The 10,192-nt window shown below is 44.7% G+C and overlaps 1 protein-coding gene across 1 annotated transcript; it reads right to left on the minus strand.

Annotated features, from left to right (window-relative positions):
* Window positions 1-349: 349 nt before the first annotated feature.
* Window positions 350-8,793, minus strand: LOC136426516 (suppressor of tumorigenicity 14 protein homolog). The gene is made up of 4 exons (XM_066415181.1): window positions 8,625-8,793; window positions 1,754-1,873; window positions 1,082-1,176; window positions 350-454 (listed from the first exon to the last, which is right to left on the minus strand). Exons 1-4 carry the CDS (start codon window positions 8,791-8,793, stop codon window positions 350-352), a joined length of 489 nt encoding a protein of 162 aa, XP_066271278.1.
* Between the last annotated feature and the right edge of the window lie 1,399 nt (window positions 8,794-10,192).

Here is a 10,192-nt window from a genome sequence, read left to right on the forward strand (position 1 = left end):
AACATTCCGGGCCAGGCTGGAGGCCTGCCCGCCTTAGCCCGGGACCTCCTCTTTACCCCTCGCGGGGTCATCTATCCTGGCATGGGTTCCAGACTGTTTATCGGGCCTTTTAGCCGGTTCCCTTTAGCCGGCCGTACCTTGTAGTCAGTTCCTTCGGCGGCACAGAGACCCCAGCCCACAGAACCCTAATTAGCGCACCGGGGGATTTCTAGCCCGGCTACAACTCCCCGGAGCGTTGATTAAGACCGGGCGGGCAGACTGTTCTTGGGCCGCCGAAGCAAATCACTAGCGACCCGGTACTAGTCTGGCGCCCAGGGTAGGGGTCATCTGGGGGTGAAAGTTAGAGCACTTACTGATCGTCTTCCAGACAGTGGGCAGCCGTCACTACCCATTCTGGGGCCACCAGGGTACCGCCACAGAATGGCGTGCTGGAATACGTGCGCTTCAGTTGTACCTGAATAAAAAAAATTGAATCGTGAATTTAAAGGCACCCAGCGCATTTTATGAGACTTAAAAACTGGAAATATTTCAGTTGCTGTAATCCTTATGAAATTGACAATTAATGTCACTGTTTACCACCTTTGCGTTCGGAGTTACTTATCAAAAGTGCGCAAAAACGGCACAAAAATAATCTAACGTTACATGGTGATCTTTTAATTTCGCGCGCATACTGTAAATACTGTAGATCCCACAGCCCACCCACCTCCGTCAAAACGTAGAAATGCAAGATTAAAACATACAAATGCAAATATTTCATGGAAATGCAGTCACTCTCTCATTGGTCGAACCGCTAATTGTGATGGACAGTCGGGATCAGTCTATTAGGGCTTGGATTTTCTATTAGTTCTTACCACACAACGACATCGTATCTTTGCTCATTTAATTTCGATATATAATGGTATAGTGTTATTAAAACTTACTATGTGTAGGAACGACTAGAAATTCGAGTTTTTAAATTCAAGTTTCAAGCCTCATAAAATGCTCTAGATGCCTTTAAATCTTACGACGCTGTCAAAGAACGGTGAAACTTAACGCGCGAGAGGAAATGAAATCTCCCGCAAGATGAAGATTTGTCACCAACCTGCCAGGGCCAAGCTCCGTGCATTGCCGTGTCTCCTCCAACTATTCTGGACTGGCCGTTTGTAACCGTGATGTTTCTCAGGCCACAGCCGGAGGCTAAGGGTTGAAATGAAAAAAATGTGGTTGGAAATACGGACGGATAAGGTCTACATTTACCAGTATTGACATTTCAGTGCATTGGGATTTCCACTTAGCTATCTGACGTACGTGGTTACTCTTCCTCTGTGTAGCCTATAGATCACAGTGACTTTTCCATTTAGCATAGAAATGTGTCACTTTCTTATACGAAGTTCGATTACTATCACCTAGTGCATGTTTGCTGTTGGAAATTAGATCAACATACACGCAATACCATAATCCGTGATATCAGGTTTGTGTGGCCATAGGAAAACACCGATTCTAGGAGTTAAAGCGACAATCGCATTTTAAAGACAAAATATTACATCGACAGATACACAACCATATATGGTTACAACCTTTAAACACTGTAAAAATCAACTCTATTATGCTCACATACTTGTTATTAAAGTTTCTCTTTGTTAAAAAAAGCACGCTCTTCAGAACGCCCATTGGTACACGAATCGGTTGAAACATTTGATAGAATCGGACGTCCTCACAAAATACTTTCCAGGCAAAAATCAGCATCATTTAACGTTACACCCGAAGAGCTTACAGATCAAGCAGTTGTCCTCGTCTGATCCATCTGCGCAGTCGCGGTTGCCATCGCAACGGTGAATCACGTGATAGCAGGTTCCGTCCGAGCATTCGTGCTGAAACTCGCTGGAACAGGTGCCTGCAAAAAGACAGGGGAGTCTTGGGGTTAATCAGGTGAATTGATGCCTGGACTTACGTCTGGGCCCTGTTCCCACGCACAGGACGAGGCACTGCACGAAATAGCCTCGGATCCTGACGTATCCGGACATGGAACCTCCGGAACCTCAGATCTGAAAGAATCCGGACGGATACGGGGCCGTGCTGTACCAAAACAACTCAAATTTACCAGTATTGACCTGTTTATGCAAGTGGTACATCGAGCCCCAATTTTGGGATGTCCCTCAGCCTGCCAGGAAATGGATTGCTTATCCGCATTATTTCTGTATTGTAATGGGTTGTGAACGGGTAAATGTTTAATTGCATCAGTTTAACATTCCCAAGTTTACAACCAATTAGATACTGAACAATACTGAAGTGATGTGGCTATTTAATCCATTTCCTTTTTGGCAGGCTGGGGGACATCCACATCAAGGTACCGAGCTATATCCAAAGACCGTGGATTGTTGAACTCCACGGCCGTGCAATTCATCAATGGGGTGATGAACTCCACGGCCGTGGAATTCATCGATATAGTGATGAACTCCACGGCCATTCCGCGACGATATAGTGATGAACTCAACGGCAATGCCGTCACTAATAGCGGCGATTCGCCGTGGAATTCATTGATTAAGTGATGAACTCCACGGCCATTCCGCGACGATATAGTGATGAACTCAACGGCAATGCCGTCACTAATAGCGGCGATTCGCCGTGGAATTCATCGATTTAGTGATGAACTCCACGGCCATTCCGCGACGATATAGTGATGAACTCAACGGCGATGCCGTCACTAATAGCGGCGATTCGCCGTGGAATTCATCGATTTAGTGATGAACTCCACGGCCATTCCGCGACGATATATTGATGAACTCAACGGCAATGCCGTCACTAATAACGGCGATTCGCCGTGGAATTCATCGATATAGTGATGAACTCCACGGCCATTCCGCGACGATATAGTGATGAACTCAAAGGCGATGCCGTCACAAATAGCGGCGATTCGCCGTGGAATTCATCGATTTAGTGATGAACTCCACGGCCATTCCGCGACGGTATAGTGATGAACTCAACGGCAATGCCGTCACTAATAGCGGCGATTCGCCGTGGAATTCATCGATTTAGTGATGAACTCCACGGCCATTCCGCGACGATATAGTGATGAACTCAACGGCAATGCCGTCACTAATAGCGGCGATTCGCCGTGGAAGTCATCGATTTAGTGATGAACTCCACGGCCATTCCGAGACGATATAGTGATGAACTCAACGGCAATGCCGTCACTAATAGCGGCGATTCGCCGTGGAATTAATCTATTAAGTAATGAACTCCACGGCCATTCCGCGACGATATAGTGATGAACTTAACGGCAATGCCGACACTAATAGCGGCGATTCCCGTGGAATTCATCGATATAGTGATGAACTCCACGGCCATTCCGAGACGATAAAGCGATGAACTCAACGGCGATGCCGTCACCAATAGTGGCGATTCGCCGTGGAATTCATCTATTAAGTGATGAACTCCACGGCCATTCCGAGACGATTTAGAAATGAACTCAACGGCGATGCCGACATTAATAGCGGCGATTAGCACTGGAATTCATCGATTTAGTGATGAACTCCACGGCCATTCCGAGACGATATAGTGATGGACTCAACGGCAATGCCGTCACTAATAGCGGCGATTCGCCGTGGAATTAATCTATTAAGTAATGAACTCCACGGCCATTCCGCGACGATATAGTGATGAACTTAACGGCAATGCCGACACTAATAGCGGCGATTCCCGTGGAATTCATCGATATAGTGATGAACTCCACGGCTATTCCGAGACGATAAAGCGATGAACTCAACGGCGATGCCGTCACCAATAGTGGCGATTCGCCGTGGAATTCATCTATTAAGTGATGAACTCCACGGCCATTCCGAGACGATTTAGAAATGAACTCAACGGCGATGCCGACATTAATAGCGGCGATTAGCCGTGGAATTCATCTATTAAGTGATGAACTCCACGGCCATTCCCGAGACGATATAGTGATGAACTCAACGGCGATGCCGTCACTAATCGTAGATACCGCTAACCACCGTGGTTAAAATCGGTGTTTCGTATACAGGTTTCATACGCGTATGAACCGACGTATTGTATCAAATCGGCGGCGGTGCGGCGGGCGATTCAGTAATTTTCGCGATCGTACGCGTAGCCAAAACATCGGGGAAACTAGCTGCGTTGTTTTAGGATTTGTGAATTTAATGAGCCATTATAGTTTGGAAAAAAATTCAAATGGCAGTACATCATAAGTACATTCAAACCAAGGAGCTTGATTCAAACCTACCATCCAAACCGCAAGGTCTCACGGGATAGCTTGTGTAACATCGTCGTCATGTTTTTCTTTTGTTTGCTATGACTATAGTACAGTACGGTACAGACATGGGCCCACTATAATTCTGTCGTTATGAGCGAAATCTACCAAGATACAGTATGATTTAATAAGTAAACATGACATGTTTCTATATTTTGACATAGAATATTTATTGCTCTGGCGACAGGAAAAAGACCGCCGCTATCTTAGTTACCATACATACGCCATGCCTTATGATAACAGTGGTATAATTTGTTGTCGCCAAGGCCATATATACATCATCTTATGCCCAAATAGAGCACCTTGTGATATTTACTCATCAAATCACACTGTTTTTCGACACATTTCACCACCCTGTGTATGTAAATGACTCAGATGCCACTATTTAAAAAATGGCGTAAGATATAACAAGGATGGCGCCGGGTGAGCGCGAGTGAGGTCGACCAGGATTGCCAAGCGATTTTCTGTCTCAAAGACTCTTGTTGCCAGGACAATAAATACATTATTCAATGTCAAAATATAGCAGCCTGTGATGTTTACTCATCAAATCACACTGTATTTTGGTAGATTTCATCCATCTTCATGTGTATTTCGGTGGTGTAGTTCGGTAAATACACGGTCTTCTCATACAAAGACAAACACAATTTCGCCTGTAAAGTTTGGCAGATAAACTATTTTCCTTATCTAAATCTTATATCCACAAACTGGCATCTTTATGTAGGTTATAGGCGGTTGAGTCAGTCCAAGGAGGTTAAATAGAGTCGGTTTTGAATATTTTGTAACAATAGAAAAACATGGCGCCGATGTTTAGCACAAGCTATCCCGTGAGACCTTGCGTTTAGGGTGGTTGGTTTGTCTGTACTTCGTATTGCGACTTTTTCCAACTTGTCAGAGCCGAGCAATCGACCAACAAGGACATTGTACAAGCCTTGGTATCAAGGTGTGTTTGAGCGTCCCTTGTGGTTGTGTGTTGTGTGGAAGAATTTGTCATTTTTGTGCCATGATAGTTTGGAAAAATCAAACATGGCAATACATCATAAGTACATTCAAAACGACCACCCCAAACGCAAGGTCTCACGGGATAGCTTGTGTCTAACTCCGGCGCCATGTTTTCTTTTTTGTTTCAAATCAAGGCCGATTATAAGATTAAAGACTCAAAGATGCCGAATGCTCGCTAAATGTGTTGACACTTTTCGCTGAAAATGGTGAATAATACCATGTTTATTTTTATAGTTCTACTTGTTTGCCCATTAAATCGAATTTGAACCCAGTTTTAAAATATTCCGAGCGGAATGCCGGCCGATGATATTTTTATTTAGCTTGCGACTACAGGCTTGATTATGTTTGCAATTTATGGGCAACGCAGCTGAACGTTCAACTTGTATTGCTCGGTAATTGCTCTAGCACATGAATATATGCGAAGAAAAGATATTCTTAAGCATCTATGAAATTCGTCACAGTCAAAGATTCTGTGCGCCAGCACCGATTTCCCGATTTTCGCGATTTAAGTTGTCGGTGGCACGCGCTGTCGTATAAGATGTGTCCTTACAGTTGGTTACGGAAAACAACTGCACACAGCATCTTCAAAGTCGCATTATACACACAATTCTATTCACAACTACATACATGTATATGATGTATTATCTACTCGAGTAAAAAAATACAGACAAACCATCCCCAGTCTCGAGTACTCTTCGAGAACAGAATATCAACAAATTTGTCACATGTTTAGACATATCGAATACATTAACTTGTAATCGACATTTCGAAAGTAGCGACATAATGGGGTGTTGAAAAATGTTACGGTCATGTACCTGTTGCAATTGTTGTGCAATAAACTTTGACTTGACTTGACGGAACACAAAGAACACATGTGATGATGAACAAAAATAACTTGTATGATCTTCTAGCGTCGCTGCATCTAGATTACAAAACTATACAAATTCCGCATTTGGTATCAAAACAAAAATATGAAAGACGTTTGGCATCGAATGACGCACAAAAAACTATCGCTATATCTAAAAGTTTGGCATCGAATGAGGAATACAAAGCCATCGCTATGTCTATAAAATCACAACGAACACGGCTAAATATCCAAATTTTTTTTCAACTTCCTCTTTCCGAATTATGTCATATTAGCTGATGCAATTATAATGGTGTGCAGGAGTGGGGAATAGTTTGGGTTTTCAGAACTTTATACGGAAATCACGAAATCGTCTCGGAATGGCCGTGGAGTTCATCACTAAATCGATGAATTCCACGTCGAATCGCCGCTATTAGTGTCGGCATCAATACTTGAACGTTGAGTTCATCACTTCATCGTCTCGGAATGGCCGTGGACTTCATCACTAAATCGATGAATTCCACGGCGAATCACTGTTATTAGTGACGGCATTGCCGTTGAGTTAATCACTAAATCGTCTCGGAATGGCCGTGGAGTTCATCACTAAATCGATGAATTCCACGGTGAATCGCCGCTATTAGTGACGGCATTGCCGTTAAGTTCATCGCTCTATATCGTCGCGGAATGGCCGTGGAGTTCATCACTAAATCGATGAATTCCACGGCGAATCGCCGCTATTAGTGACGGCATTGCCGTTGAGTTCATCACTATATCGTCGCGGAATGGCCGTGGAGTTCATCACTAAATCGATGAATTCCACGGCGAATCGCCGCTATTAGTGACGGCATTGCCGTTGAGTTCATCACTATATCGTCGCGGAATGGCCGTGGAGTTCATCACTATATCGATGAATTCCACGGCGAATCGCCGCTATTAGTGACGGCATTGCCGTTGAGTTCATCACTATACCGTCGCGGAATGGCCGTGGAGTTCATCACTAAATCGATGAATTCCACGGCGAATCGTGGCTATTAGTGACGGCATTGCCGTTGAGTTCATCACTATATCGTCGCGGAATGGCCGTGGAGTTCATCACTAAATCGATGAATTCCACGGCGAATCGCCGCTATTAGTGACGGCATTGCCGTTGAGTTCATCACTATATCGTTGCGGAATGGCCGTGGAGTTCATCACTATATCGATGAATTCCACGGCGAATCGCCGCTATTAGTGACGGCATTGCCGTTGAGTTCATCACTATACCGTCGCGGAATGGCCGTGGAGTTCATCACTAAATCGATGAATTCCACGGCGAATCGTGGCTATTAGTGACGGCATTGCCGTTGAGTTCATCACTTTATCGTCTCGGAATGGCCGTGGAGTTCATCACTATATCGATGAATTCCACGGGAATCGCCGCTATTAGTGACGGCATTGCCGTTGAGTTCATCACTATACCGTCGCGGAATGGCCGTGGAGTTCATCACTAAATCGATGAATTCCACGGCGAATCGTGGCTATTAGTGACGGCATTGCCGTCGAGTTCATCACTTTATCGTCACGGAATGGCCGTGGAGTTCATCACCATATTGATGAATTCCACGGCCGTGGAGTTCATCACCATATTGATGAATTGCACGGCCGTGGAGTTCAACAATCCACGGTCGTCGGATATACCTGAGGTACCACTTGCGTATGCAGGTTAATTCAGGCAAATTTGAGTACGTACAATGCGGTCCCGTATCCTTCCGGATTCTTACGGATCTGAGGTTCCGGATACCCGAGTTCTATTTCCGTACACGAGGATCCGAGGCCATTTCGTGCAGTGATTGCCAGTGAAACAGTCGGACAGCTGTTGAGGAGGTTTTTGAGATCTAAGGACACCTCTGATGATGTTGGTGATCATTTTCTAAGAGACCAACAGAGGTACAGGTATAAACTTTAAGAGACAATTGAGAGTTATCACTCATCATTGTGAGAGGCTGGGTTATCTGAGACAGCAAGTTCGATCAATGTGGTCACCAAAAATTGGTGCGCTCTTTGAAAGATTGCTGATAAAAGTTTTAAAGACTGATGAGTACACCTAGTCTTCAACATTGATTCTTTGATATGTCATAATCTAGTGAGGTAGAAGAGAGCAAATATCTTGCGCTATGAAGACCACCTTGCTCAAATGGCAGCAAAACACGTGTATGTATGTAATAAATTTCAGACCCATGGTCTTATGCTTCATGCTTACAGTATATATACAACATATTACAGTAACTTTATCCTATTGATTCTAGCATTCCACATCCGCCTGTTCCTTGCTTGTCTATGGTTATAAGATGGTCTCCAAGCAGACCCAACGGTTACAAAGACCGTATCCACCTGGCAGAAGGAGTTTTTATAGCAACGACGGTGCCTGACAACTTCCCTGGCTGACTGGAGCTTCTCTGGCTAGCTTGTACGATTTTAGCACCGTGGAGATCTGCTTAGAGATTAGTTATAAGAGACGACATATACATTGGGAATTCAAGGACTCACAGTTGATCTCGTCGGTGTTGTCTCCGCAGTCGTCCTCCCCATCACAGACCCAGGAGGTCGGCTTGCACAGGCCGTTTCCACACTGGAACTCATTACTGCATGCTGAAACATTAGCAACAAGCTGATCAGGAGGTCGGCTTGCACAGGCCGTTTCCACACTGGAACTCATTACTGCATGCTGAAACATTAGCAACAAGCTGATCAGAGGGTCGGCTTGCACAGGCCGTTTCCACACTGGAACTCATTACTGCATGCTGAAACATTAGCAACAAGCTGATCAGGAGGTCGGCTTGCACAGGCCGTTTCCACACTGGAACTCATTACTGCATGCTGAAACTTTAGCAACAAGCTGATCAGGAGGTCGGCTTGCACAGGCCGTTTCCACACTGGAACTCATTACTGCATGCTGAAACATTAGCAACAAGCTGATCAGGAGGTCGGCTTGCACAGGCCGTTTCCACACTGGAACTCGTTACTGCATGCTGAAACATTAGCAACAAGCTGATCAGGAGGTCGGCTTGCACAGGCCGTTTCCACACTGGAACTCATTGCTGCATGCTGAAACATTAGCAACAAGCTGATCAGGAGGTCGGCTTGCACAGGCCGTTTCCACACCGGAACTCATTACTGCATGCTGAAACATTAGCAACAAGCTGATCAGGAGGTCGGCTTGCATAGGCCGTTTCCACACTGGAACTCATTACTGCATGCTGAAACATTAGCAACAAGCTGATCAGGAGGTCGGCTTGCACAGGTCGTTTCCACACTGGAACTCATTACTGCATGCTGAAACAAGCGCAAGTGGCCAATAGGGCATTCATGAAAACCCAAAAGGGGAAATAGTAGTAGTAAGTAATACTTCCCTTAAGCTTTAAAAGGCAGGCTAAACTTAAATTCGTAAAGCTAACTGCAGTATGTTAAATTTACCACTAAGACCAGTTCTTGCTTGTTTTACACTAGTCTATCATAGATTAGCGTTTTTACAACATTTGAAATTCGCGGTGTGGTGATGTAATACTGGCGATGTCCAAAGCCCTTTGACCTTTGTGGCGTCAGATTCCGAGTCGGAGGAATGGCGTCTGGTGCAATTCCTATGGTGCAGGTGTGGCCGACTCGGAATCTGACGTCACAAAGGTCAAAGGTCTTTGGACATCACCAGTATTACATCACCACACCGCGAATTTCAAATATTGTAAAAACGCTTATCTATGATGGACTCATGTAAAAGAAGTCAGAACTGGTCTTAGTGGTATATTTAGCATACTGCAGTATGCTTTACGAAATTAAGTTTAGCCTGCCTTTAATGATGAAAATATTAATTGTAGAGCACAATCACACATTAGGACGACGCAGCTAAGGACAAGGTAAGGAAAGCAATAATGCTTATAGGACAGATCTTTATCAAACAATATCTAGCCAAATTTGTTGTTGCCCTCACCGTATCTGCATTTAGCCTCGTCGCTGCCATCATTGCAGTCCAATACGCCATCACACACCCATGTCATTGGAATGCATATCTCGCAGACAAAGTAATCAGAGCCACAGGTGTCTGGAAAACAATACAGGTG

The sequence above is a fragment of the Branchiostoma lanceolatum genome, chromosome 2 (genome assembly GCF_035083965.1).
Source record: "Branchiostoma lanceolatum isolate klBraLanc5 chromosome 2, klBraLanc5.hap2, whole genome shotgun sequence".
NCBI classification, from domain to species: domain Eukaryota; kingdom Metazoa; phylum Chordata; class Leptocardii; order Amphioxiformes; family Branchiostomatidae; genus Branchiostoma; species Branchiostoma lanceolatum.